General features: G+C 39.7%; 1 protein-coding gene across 3 annotated transcripts in view; it reads left to right on the plus strand.

Annotated features, from left to right (window-relative positions):
* Positions 1 to 1,029: 1,029 nt before the first annotated feature.
* Positions 1,030 to 15,519, plus strand: part of arhgap44a (Rho GTPase activating protein 44a) — a 31,140-nt gene continuing 16,650 nt past the window's right edge. For 2 of the 3 annotated variants that reach the window (XM_008416135.3, XM_008416138.3), the window contains exons 1-8: positions 1,030 to 1,379; positions 12,442 to 12,481; positions 13,963 to 14,082; positions 14,174 to 14,250; positions 14,358 to 14,469; positions 14,551 to 14,627; positions 14,765 to 14,879; positions 15,018 to 15,086. In XM_008416135.3, coding sequence (XP_008414357.1) covers positions 1,327 to 1,379; positions 12,442 to 12,481; positions 13,963 to 14,082; positions 14,174 to 14,250; positions 14,358 to 14,469; positions 14,551 to 14,627; positions 14,765 to 14,879; positions 15,018 to 15,086 — 663 coding nt within the window. In that variant the 5' untranslated portion in view covers positions 1,030 to 1,326. The remainder of the gene's footprint in view (positions 1,380 to 12,441; positions 12,482 to 13,962; positions 14,083 to 14,173; positions 14,251 to 14,357; positions 14,470 to 14,550; positions 14,628 to 14,764; positions 14,880 to 15,017; positions 15,087 to 15,519) is intronic. The other variant, XM_008416140.3, reaches the window with a different exon arrangement.

Below are 15,519 nucleotides of genomic sequence, written 5' to 3' on the forward strand. Positions count from 1 at the left end.
TGGCAATGCAAGTAAATTATATACAAAAACTGATATGTGATGAAATCAGTTGCAGTTTTGTTATGACATTTTGAAGTGATTGATGTTTTGATTGACATTTTCACAGATATTTGCATTAACAACACAGACACAGATACAAATATTTTTTTCCTTGTTTGCTTTTCTTGTCATAAGGTAAAATTACCCCAGAAGGTCAGTGTGACTTGTCATATGAATAATATTCTAGATGTTAAAGATGTATTAAATAGTAAGAAAGTTCCCGCGATTCTTTGTCACTGACATTGAAGATTTTCGTTGTAGTGCTGAGTTTTGTGTGGGGGGTTTTTAAAAAAAAGACGACTGCCCTCTTCTGGACAGTTTGCAGAAAAGCCGCGTACAAAAATGCTCCAAATATTAAATTAAATTAAATTAAATTAAATTAAATTAAATTAAATTAAATTAAATTAAATTAAATTAAATTAAATTAAATTAAATTAAGGAATTTTTAAAAGCTCTAAAATTAACATTGGGTCAACTTTTTTTCCCTTAACATTTATTTTTCTTAATAAATTTCGTTGACACACAGCGTCTCATTGTTAGAACGATGTATCAGTCGCTCTAACAATATTTTAAAACATACTATCTTCAGTACAATTCACAACCGATCAGCTGAAAAAAGTTTTATTCTGAGCGTCTGCATTAGCAAGTAAATGCCACTAGATGGGGCTGCTATCCAGGTTCTGTGAAAATAAAAACGCTTTTTGGTAATACAACCCTTATTTTTTAAAGATATAAGCTAATAAAACTACTTCCAACATTGGATTAAATGATAAAACCACAGCAAATATATCAACTTCATTATGTATTTACAGTGGTTTAACATTTGTGAACTTGTTGTTTTATTTTAGATTTCAAAAGTACCTAATAGATATATAATCATGCAAATGTTTTAAAAACTGAACTATGCTATATACCGATCGATTGGAGGGGCAGCTCATTTGGAGAGACTTCTTACTACATTTCCCATAAGGCATTGCTGCGCAGCCGCTTCTTGTCACTGCTATCGCCCTCAGCCTATGTGTGTGTGTGCCCACCGTGAATTGCTCCAGCATCCCTGCGCAGGCAGCAGGGCAAATATTGATGTGGGGTGGAAATATAGATATATAAATATATCATCTAAAAAGATGTAACCGTGGCGTCCGATTTCGCGCTCGGCTGTTTGCAATGACGGACGGAAGATATGGAAGAGAGGATTTTGTGCTGCGCCTCTTTGGAGGACGGACCGACGCGCTGAGAGAAATAATGCGGAATATTCCCTCACATAGGTGTTAACGCAGAAAATACAAGATGAAGAAACAGTTCAATCGAATGCGACAGCTCGCCAACCAAACGGTGGGAAGGTAAGCAAAGCCTCTCAGTGCGCTATTGTCGCCGGGCCAAGTGAAATTGAAAAGAGACCACCCCCCCTCCTCTTTTTGGCCCCGTTAGGATTTTAATAAAATCCAGGCAAATAGGATGTAATTATTGTATGCGTGCACTTATGCAGCCCGCTTGTGGATAATTGATTACTGATTGTGAGGTGCAAAAGTAAACCCCGTGTTCAAAACAACACCAGTGTTGCTATGCGTAATGTCCAACGGTGTATGCTACTGCATAGGCAGCGTGTAGGCGCATTGCCCCAGTAGCTCCAACCTGCCCACGGAAAGACATTAAAAATAGACAATCGCAGGAGCGCAGTCAGCCTCACCGACACATCCCCGATCCTAAAAGCAAGGCGTCAACTCTGAATCGTTGCGAAAATCATATTGAGGGGATTATGCTGTGCTTAAAGATTCTGCCTGTCACCGAACCTGTCAATAGGTGGACGTGATTCCGATGGATGGGGTGAGGGCTGCGACGTGAAGGAAGTGGGGGTGGGGGGGAGGATGGAGAAAAGGCGCAATGTTGCCTTTACGCAGCAAAATCAGCTGTGAGGAGGGAAACACCTAAGCGTGGATCATCTGCTCTGGTAGACGTGGGCAACACCTTTTCTAATGCTTAATGCTCCGTTAGAAGATCCATGTTCCATTTTGTTCATTTAGCACATTAAGTTCTAAAGACTGCCCATGAGGACATGTAGGTGTCTCTGAAACTCCCTACTGTCTTCAGGAATGGATGTGTTGTGACCTTTTGCACAGGTCCACTGAGCTTATCGCCTCCCTCCCCTTTCCCCTGCGCGCAGGGAGAGCAGCTTGTCAAGCAGCACTAGGCCAGAAGGTGTTTTCTGCTCAGCACAAGGGGATTAGGACCAGAAGGTTGGGTCATTATTACTACAAGGTTGTTTGAGTGAAAGGCTCTCCGGAGGAGGGGGCACACCTTGCAAGGCAGTTTGTGCTATCTTTATTAATCAGCCTTTGGTTTGATTTTGCTCGCTGCAGTCTAAGGGTTTATGCACCACTCAGTGTGTGCTTGGTAAGTATAGGTGGTCAGGCTGGTTTTAGGATCTTGACATGACCAAAAAGGACACTTTTCTTAAATTCATTCTCTATATTTGTTTGCAAATAGCAAAGTTATATTCAACTGCAAAAGTATTGACTCTCCTTGAACATTTTTTTTGCATTTTGTCATGTTACATTTTATCGTGACTTTTTACTTCATCTTTATGCCAGTATGGTGGAATGCAATGTTGATATTTGTCCTTTAAAAAGATTCTCACGCTTTAACTTTGGATCGCTGCAGCTCCTCCAGAGCTACCATCGGCCTGTTGGCCCCTTCTCTGATTGATCCCCCTCACCCAGCCTGTCATGTTAGGTACACAACCTTGTCCTGGCAGGTCTGCAGCTGTTCCGAAAGCTCAAATGTTCAAACCTTCAGATACTGTCTTCCCATCTAGCCCTGTTTAAAACTTCTCCACAACTTTACACCTACACTGTCCAGTGTGTTTCTTAGTTTCTAGGAGACTGTTTTCTCTCTAATGTTCTCTGTAAAGCTTTGGGGCTCTGAAACAGCAGCTGTATTTGTACCAAGATGAAAATAAATTAATTATCCTAATTACATAAGACATGGAGGCAATGGATATGTATCTATTCTTCATATTTTAATATGTCAAAGGAAATCTAGAAAATATGTATCCTTTTTCTCCCACTTCACATTTGTTTACTTTAGCTTTGGTCTATAATTTAAAAGCCACAAAATAATGCTATATTTGTGACAGAATGGGGAAAAGTTCAGGGGAATAAAAGCTTTTTACAAGGCACCATTTACTGAGCAGTGGTATTGCGTTACTTTCTCCATCGTTGCAAGGCAATTTAAACCAGCATAACGCGATGTATCAATTTTCCCAGAATGTTAACATGTCGGTGTGAAGTAAGCGTTTGATATAACTTTTTTCCCCCTTTGGCTCAAAGATAAAAGTATCAAGGTTAATCCAAGATTTGACAAGAAACACTACATCAACTTAAAGTCTGAGACATGTCTGTTTGAAAATGAAAGCATGAGCGTACCTGAGAAAGGCCCCCCAGCATGTAGTAATAAATCTGTAAATGAACATGAAATTGACATTTTAATGCGACAGTAGAACAAAAGAACCTACTGTTCTCTTTAATATTGACAAGAACAGTAATTTATGATGAAAGCTTTGACATCTAATGCATTGAAAATTAAGTGCACCTAGGGGACAGTGTATTAAAGTAAATTTATTATTCCTGTGTATGTTTGCAGTACGTAAGTTTAATCATTATGCGTATTTTTTTTATTCATCAGTATGTTATCCAAAAGGTTTGTGTGCATGGATGGAGTTTCAGGTTGAAGCAGCTTTAATGGAGTTTAATTCTGCACATGCATGCACGGGTAACGTGCCCCTGCACCCACGTGCGGTACACTGTAAGTGTGGATTCAGTGGGTGGGCAAAAATGAGCATTTGCAGATTAATCAGGCATTTTTAATGTAAGCTTTCACACCTCAAATAGCCACATGATGCTAGAGCTCTGCTGTCCTTCTGCTCATTTTCTAGAAGGTTTCTTTATATTTTTATGCTCTCCAGAAATGACTGGATGTTTTATGTTTTAGCTTTTCCGTCATCATTTGAAATCCACGAGCAAAGCAAGATGAACATGAATTAGCAAATCACAAGAGCAATTTAATGATTTTTTATCTTGCCCTCCTCTGCTGACTCAGACTTCAGCCTTCTCCAAACTGTGTCACGATTGCTCCGCTGGTTTGAGCTTCTGACCCTCCTGAACTCCAGCAGTCTCTGTGGAGCAGCTAGCATAGATGCACAGTTCTCGCTGTCTTTTCATCCAACTCAGGGGGCAATTGTATGCTTTCTAGACAAGAATATTAATCTCCAAAATAGCTTTCAAACATTAATATTCATGGATTTGTTAAGTATGTGTCGATATCGACCTATTTGCTTCTACCTATGAGATCATAACATGAAGAGCCACCCCTGTCGGGGCACATCTTTCTGCCTTTACTTCCTTCTGTCTCATATATCGCAGACAGAAAAGGTCTCCATCTAGTGGAGTGGGTTGGTGTTCAGGTGTGCTGTGTCAGCAGTACTCTGACTCTCTAAACCTGCTGCTGCTGCTTCTGCTGCAGTGGGTGAGATTCCTGTTATCATCAGTTGGACCAATTACCTCTGCAAAACACAACTTTCCAGTGAAGAGTGATCTGTCAGGCACACCTCACAATTTAAATGAACATTATATTGTACTGTGAAAGAGACCAGACAGGACTAGATAGTGTCGAAGTGAAAGGAAATAACTGTTTTCATTTTGCTTTTTTGCGGTTTCTCATAAAACTGTCTATGGAAGACATTGAATTTATTATGTCCTCATGCATGCAGACTGAACAAGCATTGCATTACACTGGTTCAGACAGCTCAGCTCTTACCCTCCATTTGTCTTGACCTATTTTGCTGCTGCCCTCTCACAGTCCTATTTAGGTCCACAACAGCATGGTAGGATATGTTTTTTGTTTTGTTTTGTTTTTTCAACTTAGTTAAAAACACATATTGATGCAAAATATATAAAGAGACTGTTTTTTTTTCTGACATTAAAATAGAATTATATTTTCATGTTTTCAGTCAAGTAGGATGACTGAAAACATGAAAAATGTCCATAAACTGTTCAGTCCAATTCTCAGTTTTAAACATTTGAAGGAAGATAGTCATTGGTCATGGAAACAATAGAGATATTTGTATCCTCTATTTAAAAACACATGGATTATTGCAAACTATTGGAAAATGTAGTTGTTATATAAGATCAGACACCTCATCAGGCATCAAATGGGCAGTTTTTGGTAACTTGGTTGACTTTGTTGTCCGTCTGAGACGCTGTAGTTTAGACAAGTGTCCTTTATTGCATTATTGATCACAAATAATGACATCTAGGCAACAAATCTACTTTCTAGACTCAAAGTGATATTGGTATTGGTCCCATGGACAAAGTTAACAACCAATATTTGCATCTGGTTGCTGTTTGTATACGTGTTTCGGGGGAGAGAGTGGAGGGAGTTGGCCATTTGGTGTTATGTTTGGGAATGTGGTAGTGATATTGAAGCAGCACAGGGTTGTGGGATGTTTAAGTGAAGCAGAGAAGCAATGTCAGCTGTGTGGTCAAGTGGTACAAATGTGTGGTTCATATGGTGTCTGAGAGCTGGGGATCATATTACATATGCTACAGTATCAGGCAGGTTGAAAAGCCTTAAAAGTTACATTTCTCCATTCGCTGCAGGACGTAGTGGAATCCTGAAGTCTGTCAATCATAAGTATTCACACATTTACAACATTACATGTTTTTTTTTGTTAACACCATTTTTGTGGTTGAGACCTAATATGAGACAGACTTAAGTATGAGTCAAAAACACTCCAGCATTCTCACCCTGCTTATCTTTACCCTGCACCTGTACGACGTTCACCATAACACTGTGGTAATGCATTCTTTCTACTTGTGCCTTTAGGGGTAGGCCTGAATAGCTCAGCACTCCACAATCCAATTATCAGAAAATGGCAGCTCTTTGTGGGCAGTAGATGTTCTTTCTCTGCTGCGTTGTCTCGCTCTAGGTTTCCTTTTCTGGTCTGACACATTATGGGAATGCATTACAGAACAGCTTGTACGCTGGCTCTGAAAGATGGAAGAGTGGCATGCAGAAAATCTGAAATATAGGGTCACAGGAAGAGAAGGAATAGCTTGAACAAATGTTACCTAAAATATGTCTCAGATTTTTTTTTCTATCTGTAAACAACAGCTTGTTGGCATCTTTCTCTCCAATTTGAAAGAGATTCATACTGGAAAACAAATATGTCAATTTACAGGTGAGATGCAAAAGGCTTCTTGTTGAGTTCCCATGAAGCAATTGTTTTCACTGTGTGTCCAGAGTCGACTTCTCTAGACTTTCCAGCTGAAACCATGACTAACTGTTGGGTGTCTTGTTGTTTTATAAGCCTGCAACATTAACAAAAAATAATTACACGACATTCTGTCTTATTGGCAAAGTTGTTGCTGCTAATGCATTGAGTAATTAGGTGATGACATATACAGTAGGATCCATGTTGCTAACTCTCTGTGCCTTTCAGGGACAGCATAATGGCGATGATAAAGAGCCTTTGTGAAGGGGCCAGGCATTTTGGCCAACAAAAGCAAGATGATGTAATATCAGACAGAAGCCCAGTTTCTCCATTTGAACGCTGCTATTTCTCTCTAAAAAAAAAACTAAAAAAAACCTGGTCTCTGATGGAGCCCCTGCTGTAACGGTGGTCAACCTCAATCCTTTTTGGTGGGTTTTAAAAACCAGTGGAAGCAAAACAGCATAACATTAAACGAAAGTCCATGTACTGTGAAGAATAGGCACCAAATACTTGACCAGGTCTATTTTTGCAGAAATTACTGTCAACAAGTCACAGGGTCATCTGCCACTGAAGACGTGTTAAGAAAACCCAGGTTGTTTAATTGCAGCCTTGAGTGTGTCTGCATTGTTAGCACAAGTAATGCTCATTTTCCGCTTAAAAATACTCCACAGATTCTCTATGGTGGGTTTTTATCGGGCAAGAGTAGCTGAAGGATACCATGGTCATTAAAGTGTTTGTACCACACTTTTTCCTTCCACTCAATTTTCTATTTATTATTGTTGAATACAAGAGTCGGTGAACAGCCAGCTCTTTAGCAGTGACCTTTTTTGACTCATTGTCCTTGCTGAAGTTGTCGACGACTATAAAGACTACAGTATTCCCTATACCTGCATGGGTCATAACATACCATTTCAGTCACAAAAGTCTCTTTTACATGGTCTTATGCAATGTTTTAATTTTCTGTAAGCTATGTTTGTCAAAATTAAGAGATATAAACATCTGGAAATATTGAAGCTGTGTAATATTGAAGTTTCACGGTTGGAACTGAACTACTGAGATGGCCAAACTTTGTTATGATGTTGATACAGAGATGCACAGATTGCCAATTTGGGGCATCAAGCTCAATTTTTGATGTTTAATTTTTTTAAATGTTTTTTTGATATTTATGTTATTTTTTTAAACACTAAAAGTATTCAAAAACTGTCTTATAACGTTCAATAAAAAAAGAAAGAAACTAAAAATAATAAATGTGGACTAAAGCGTCATTCTTGTTAGAAAGAAACTCCTAACCAGACGAGAGACTCCCTGTCAAGCATGCCCACTTCCTTCCATTCAGCAGTGCCAGTCTCCTGAAAACAGGAAGCATTAATCCGCCAATAAAGTTCCTGTTTTGTTTACCTCTTTACTTCCATGCCGGGTGTTCTTGTTTGCCATTTTTTATTTTATTTATTATAGAAAAAAAATAGGATCTAAAAGATTCGCTCTCCTTGTGCCAATACAGTGATTGCAACTTTTTTTTTGGTCTGGTTGCCTAGAAACCCTCATTTGGAGTTATGTGTTTCATCACATTTGCCTGCCAGCTTACATGTTAAAATTTCAAAGCTGTGAAGAGATTTGCAGAAATACAACAAGAAAATCAAAAGAAATTTTTCTTTATGGTGTGCATTTTGATTTTATTCACATTTTTGTTTTGTTTTGCTCGTTTCCTTCGGCCTCTCTAACGAATATTTGACATCATTTGCATGGGAGGTGTGGGATTTTGGAATGCATACAAATACAATGAGGTCTCAATGCAGAGAACATTTTGAAATTATTTACCATGAGTAAAGATATTAGGGATAAGTCACTGATTGTGTTTCCAGTGAAACATGACAAAAGGCTGCAGGCTCTCTTGCTCTTTCACTTTCTCTCCGGACATATGTGCATTTTGCCTATATGCGCGTGTGTGTGTGTGTGTGTGTGTGTGTGTGTGTGTGTGTGTGTGTGTGTGTGTGTGTGTGTGTGTGTGTGTGTGTGTGTGTGTGTGTGTGTGTGTGTGTGTGTGTGTGTGTGTGTGTGTGTTACCTTCTCCCACATTTATTCTTGCATACTTGACAGAACTGTGACCTACTTTGCTGGACAACTACAGTAAGTGGGTTCCTCTGTTTTAGTAACCTCATATCACATTGGGCCCCCCCTCTGCTTTCCTCATATGGGAGAAACCCAGGCGAGCCTCTAGAGGCACGACAGTGCACTTCTGAAAACAAATAACATTGAATGGAGAAATATTTCGAGAGCATTTTGAAGCACAGAACATGCTGTGAGTTTGCCTGTGTGAATGCACGACCTCATGTGGATCTCATGCCAGCGCTCCAGGCTGTGTGGTGCCCTGCTGAGGCCCAGGGCCACCATTCTGCCGCTCTACCCTCCCCAAGCGGCACGGGGGCCGCGCATCTATAACCCCCCGCCCCTCGCACTGAGCGGCTTTTTTAGCTGTAGCAGCAAGCTAGCGCACACCCGCTTTGCTTTTAGTTCGGAGGACCCTCGGATCTCCAACAGCAGACAGTTGGCTTTCTTTTGATGCAATATGTTTGCTAGCACAGAAGTTATTTTGTTCACATTTTGTCCACGTTCACATGGATTATGCAGGCTTTTGTAACCATGCACTGTGCTGAGGGGCAGGAGATGCAGCTGTCCAACATTAACATGTCTCAAGATAGAAATATTTATTATATAAGTTATGTTTTATGGGGAATGTGCAACTGAAATGGTCAGCTGTGTACTTGACGGACTCTTTGGCTTCAACCTACTGGAATGTCCCAGATGCGGAGTGAACTGCATTTCTCCCCAAACAATACCACTGTAGCCCAGATTTCCTTAAACCATTCAGATATTTCTTATAGTAATTTTGTTAATTTTGTCTCCCGAGATGGCATCTATGATATTTAAAGTGATGCAGACAGTAATTTTTTGGTGCTAATTTAATGATTCTTCCTTTAATTTAACATGAGAAGTATATGGCAGTATGTTAGAGCTTAGTAGAATGACTTATGTCTGTGAACTGAAGGTGAATTTCTATCCTCTAAAGTGCATATCTTTATATTCAAAGTTGCCCGCGCACATCTTTGTGTTCCTGCTCGTTCTGAATCATCAGAAGCTTTAGGTAAAGGAATGCCTGCACTGTGGCAGATGGTTGGCATAAACCTGGCAGCGTCTTCCTCCCTCTCCATGAGTACACCACCCACATGGCTGCCAACTCTCCCACGTGTTTACTTTTCCTCCCAGGGCTCAATCTGCACACTGTTTGCTGAGAGAAAAATCACTCCTCACCTCAGCCTTCTCCCCCAGGCTTTAGCTTGATATCAGGATCTTTAGTACCAAGCAGGCATGTCCAGTTGTCCAGTGAGGGGCTGGTCCTGCTTTTCATCTGTGTCCTCAAGGGCCGATAAAAAAAAAAAAAAAACAAAAAAACAGTTTTGTCTTCTGAAGAGGAAATGCCATCGTCTGACAACAAACGCGAAATGAGACAATTTTCTCTTTGAAGATAGGTTCCTATCTTTTTTATTTCCACCGTGATGTCGGAGATATTTACTCTTTAAATGTCACTCACTTGGTTTTTAGTGTAAAAATCTTCCTGATAGTTTCCTTACTCCTTCAGTTTGCACATGTATATGTGTTTTCTAAGAAAAGATTGTCACAAACCTTAACAAGTTAAGCCCCATTTACACCAGATAAAACATGGATTCTAACACAACATGATGTGGTCACAACAAAAAAAGACTTGTCAGTGTGTAGGCAAGCAATTCCCTACCAACCACCAAAGTTTTCCCTTTTGGCAATCGTATGAGGATGATACTTAATGTTCTTCACAGTCATAATAATTTTGCTATGGATAATGATACGTTTTTTTTTTTTTTTTACTTCTTCATCATCAATTTCAGTCTTACGGTGGAGGGGGAAACATTGTGAGAACTGTATTTATTTCATCTTATCAGCAGCCCATGAGGATGCAGGTGGAGGGTTTGTTTACAGACGCAAAATGCTGTTATGTGCTTTTATCTTGGCAAATGGAGTCTGAAGGACTGATTTTTGAAGAAAATATAAAATGCTTCTTTATCTCTGAGCTGATCTCACTGAACCTCTGTTGCCCACACTCATTTTGGTTATTATATTTCTTTTTTTGTAATGAATAGTTTTTCTATTATTTCTATCATAAACCACATGAATCACTGCTGATTCATGTGTAATGAGTTTCCTTCTTTCTCACCCCTTTGCTAAATGGGATACTATTGCTTCTCTAGGACAGCATGACAAACACAATTTGTATTTCTACTAGCAACTTCTCTTAGTGTTTAGAAAATCCAAATAACTTCTCTCAATATTCCAACATCCAGCCTCTATGCAATTTGGAGGTGTGTGCGCTTCTACTCTGCTGAAAACTTTACTTGGTAAACAGCACAGCATGCTGATTGATATAAAAAAGGGACCTAAGCTTGACTTTTCTGTTTCTGTTTTTGTCTTTGGAGACTGGGATTTTAATTTCAGTTTCTTGGTGAGACTTATTCCGTTGCAGTGGCAGAAGAGCCAAACGCACACAGCGGTGCTAAAAGTTGCACAGAAATTAAGCGGCATAGAATCCCACTAACCCAGTGTGGGCATGATGGTATACATCACGATGTGTCCATTAGAGGATAGCGCCAAAACTCTGCTTAGTCCTCCAATTTTCCAGCTGATCTTTAACATCATGTTGCTGTCTTAGTCCATGTGAAAGGTGCCTAAGCAGTTCCTAGTAGCTTTCACATGCTTTCTTAGTCCAACAAACTGTCTTCTTTTGTCATGACTGCAGTGATATCCAATCAATCTACATATTTCCTAGGCATTCATGAAAGCATTTCCTGTATTTTTCACTCGCAGTTCAGAGAGTGGAGTGGTCAGCTAGAGAAGGACTGGCACTTGGTGTGACCCAGTTCTCATGGCTCCATATTCACATCTTGGTCCAGAGAGTATATTAATAAATGAGATCATTGAGGCGCAGTTCTGACTTGTCAGCAAGATTGTTTAAATATACTAGAATAAAAATATAAGTCAACAACAAACAGCAGCTTCTCAAGTGCCAAGGTGTGCATTTAGCAAACTTACATTGAACACGAAAAGAGTATTTCAGATCCAAGTTACTGATTTTATGTTGATGGATATTAGACGAACAAACTGAGGTCTTGCCCATTCTTTTGCTAAACACAAATTCTCATTCGTTATTTGCTGCTGAGATTTGCATGGTTCAGGCACAATTGCAGGAAGGGGCTGTGCAGACAGGAAGTTGAAGGGCAGAAAGAGTATTCTTACTGGATTCTGGGGGTACACAGGTGTGGTTCGTTCAGATGTTCTGCAGGCTCCTGTAAGCCTGAAGCCGTCTTTTCTTTTTTTTTTCTCTCTTAACAGTAATTTCTCAACAGAGTTCTCTCTGATTGGGTAGGGTTAGACAACTAATTTGCTATAAAAATATATTCTGGAACAGAATTCAACTTATTTTCCTCATTCCACTAAATCAAATTAAAGGTTTCTATTGAAAACACCTTAACCGCTAAATGGCTGCAGTTATCAAACACAAGCTGCCTGAACAGAGCATTTATTTCTGACTTCCACTGGTTTGCTTGTTCTTAAGCTAATGACCTCGCTCACTTCTCTGACTGAGTGGCTTTATCATCCTCATCAACATCACAGCTCTGCCCTCACTTACGGGCTTGAGTCGAGCCCCCCGCCTGCGGGAGTCACAGTGGGATGCAGAGCACCTCAGTAGGAAGTGGCATATTGAATCAGTGGCTTTAATAAGCTGTTGTTAAACGGCATTTGACATCATGACTCTGAGAGGCAGCCACATAAACGCACGCTTTCGTACAGGTGCGGGGTAAGCGGGTGACCCATTTTGCAGCAACTCCCACATGGGTGATGTTCAGAAGGTTAATTGGTTAATCCATGTTGGGACATGTGAAGACATAACGACGAAATAGAGCCAAAGATGCTGCTCTAAAAATAAATATCATGGAATGTTAAAGTCTTTGTCATGTCTGTATGCATTTAACAGTTCAGCTTTAAGTTAAAATGTGCTAAAATGAGCCTGGATATTCAAACTTTGTTTCAAACTTTAATCCATACAGGGCAGAAAAAACCGAGGTGCTGAGTGAAGATCTTCTACAGGTGAGCTGCAGTAAAGATGTGTTTGTGTTAGAAAACGTGGCTAAAAGCATGAACTGGACTGAAATCAGTAACCTCATATTAAGGACTCAGTGTTCAAGCTGTTTTCATTTAGTGTGTATGAGGCATAGGACAGATGCCAGTGTCAAGATGGAACAAGCCTGTTAAAATTATGGTTTCCAAATTGGTAAAAAAAAAAAATTCCCTCATACATTTTGAATGTTTTAAGGCCTTTTTAACAAACTGCAGGGAAAGCGCTGGATTAACTGGAGTTTGCGATATTTTCACAGAGCGCCAGATAATACAGCACTTTCCCACATTTTGCTGTGCACTGCCAATTAGCTGGCTGAAAAAAGGGAGGTAGTACACTTTAACCGAAAGCTTACTGCAGCTGTAAGGATATATAGCTTGAAAATAAAGGAGCCCCACCCTTAGCACTGTTTTAGTTGGAAAGTCGCTGACTGCAGCTCCTATATTCAAGCAGATAACCTGACTAAATATCAAAGTAAAATCATCTAGTTAGGTAATAATCACTTGAAAACTACTAACTTTATTTTATGCTTCATATTTTCTTGTGGTGTGGAGAAGAGTGGTTTGCTTTTGAGTGTTTGCACCTTTATTATTTGTTGTGTGATTTATCTCAACAGAGTGAGGAAGTGAGAAATATAAGAAAAGCTCAAGTCTCACTCCAGAAGAGTGAGAGTTGACAACGCTACAGTTTTGCTCTTTATAAAGTAACAGTGGGAGTAAAGCAAAGCAATGTTAGCTAGTTTATTAGTATATCTGCTGAGAGTGGGGACAGTTTTCCATTTCCACTGTTGCTTAAGCCTGTCCTTATAAGTGATTAATCAATTAATTGCATTTACATTGTGTCGATTTATATTTTTTGAAGGGCAATTTTGTTTACAGATACTTCATAATTCATTTTATTAATGGGTGTGTGTGTGTGTGTGTGTGTGTGTGGGTGTGTGCGTGTGTGTGTGTGTGTGTTTTATTTCTGTTTTATTCATTATTGTTTGACGTCTTGTTTAATTCTGGATATTTTATATATCTCCCAGTACTTTGTCAACAATTCTCCTTCACTGCCCTCTAGAGTCAATGATTTTTGTAATTAGAAATATTCATAATTACTTGTTACTGAATAAAAAATATATATATATATATAGGATTTATTTTTCAGTCAGCTAGACAGCATTATTTATAATGGAAGTGCTGCAGTACTACATGTAGCAAGAGACATTTCTGGCACACCTCATTTAAATTTTAAACTGTAGTAGTGGCATGACATAACATTTAGTGATTATGTCTTAGAAAGTTTTAATACCCCGAGGCAGTTATTATGATGCCGATCTGAAATGTAAATTCCTGATGAATTGTTAAGCTTGCAGAGAGGTGACAGACGTGTGTAGCTGTGAGAACAGCGTTGCGTCCTCGCGCAGACATTAGCACTCAGCTGCTTCCTGCGTGTGGCCACCTGTGTGCAGGTGGAGAAGCGTCTGGATCTGGTCAAACAGGTGACACATAGCACTCACAAGAAATTGACCGCCTGCCTGCAGGGTCAGCAGGGCACTGACACCGAGAAGAAATCTGTCAAGTCACCTTCTGTGAGTGCCCGCCTCTGTGACGGTGATGGAAAACTGCACGGTGACTGAGGATGATCTCTTCGTAACGTTATCTCTCTCTCTCTGCCGTCAGAAAAAGCTTCCGCTCACAATCTTGGCACAGTGCATGGAGGAGGGAGCGGCGGTGCTGGGGGATGACTCTCTCCTGGGGTAACGCACACAGTCCTCTTTAATTACCAATTTATTTTCTTTCCTTCTTTCTTGATTAACGTTTTCTATGTCATTGATCGTGCATTCTCTTGGTTGCCATGTAACAGAAAGATGCTGAAGTTGTGTGGGGACACAGAAGACAAGCTGGCCCAGGAGCTTCTGCAGTTTGAGCTCCAAATAGAAAGAGATGTGGTGGAGCCTCTTTATGTTCTTGCAGAGGTGAAACTAAAACAAACGTTCAGCCTTATGCGCTTTATTTCTCGTCCCTTACATCGCAAATACTGGTGTTTTCATCTGTAGGTGGATATTCCCAACATCCAGAAGCAGAGAAAGCACTTAGCTAAACTTGTTTTGGACATGGACTCAGCGCGAACAAGGTGAAAGGCGTTTATGTTTAAATCCCAGGCTGCAATCCGCTCCTGTTAATTTAACACTCATGGTAAAAAATGTGCCGGAGAAACGACATATCCAGAGCAGTGGTTCTGTTTTTGTTTTGTTTTTTTTCCCACCGCAGATATCAGCAGTCATCTAAGTCATCCAGCCATCCAAGCACAATGCAGCCCGGCGCCAAGTCCGAGTCCCTCAGAGAGGAGATGGAGGAAACAGCCAATAGGATGGAGATTTGTAGAGTGAGTCACCAGACAGAGCAAATCATTAATCATGTCCTCCTTGGTGTCTTTTCCTCTCTGATTTATAAATGTTGTGAGCACATTAGACATAAATGGACCACGCTGACGGGATCTTTAATTCTCCACTTTAATTTTTAGGATCAGCTGTCGGCAGATATGTACAATTTTGTGGCCAAAGAAATAGACTATGCAAACTACTTCCAGACAGTAAGTAAATCACATCACATTTTTAAGCTACTGATTTTTTTTCCCCCCTTTTACTCAAAGTCACACATATAAGCAAGTAGGTCTTTTAATGAGATTATTAGAGAATGTTTATCCATCATGATCTATTGCACAATTTATCTCATTAAAGCTATAATGTATTCTGCTGGGATTTCAGAGGGACGAAAACAAAATCGTGCATAATTATGCAGTTGAAGAAAAAAGAAGTTCCTCAATGATGTGTATTGCATATGTTTTGCATGCAGGCCAAACAAGTTTCATTTAAATCTGATCTGATTATGTGGTCTATCACATAAAATCCCAGTAAAATATATAAAAAGTTGTTGTTTTGCATGAGAAAATGTAAAAAAATAAATAAATAAATAAATAAAGATCAAGCGTACTACATATGCATTTCTGCGTGTTGTGATTGCCT

This window comes from Poecilia reticulata, chromosome 8 (genome assembly GCF_904066995.2).
Source record: "Poecilia reticulata chromosome 8, P_reticulata-male-v2, whole genome shotgun sequence".
Taxonomy (NCBI): domain Eukaryota; kingdom Metazoa; phylum Chordata; class Actinopteri; order Cyprinodontiformes; family Poeciliidae; genus Poecilia; species Poecilia reticulata.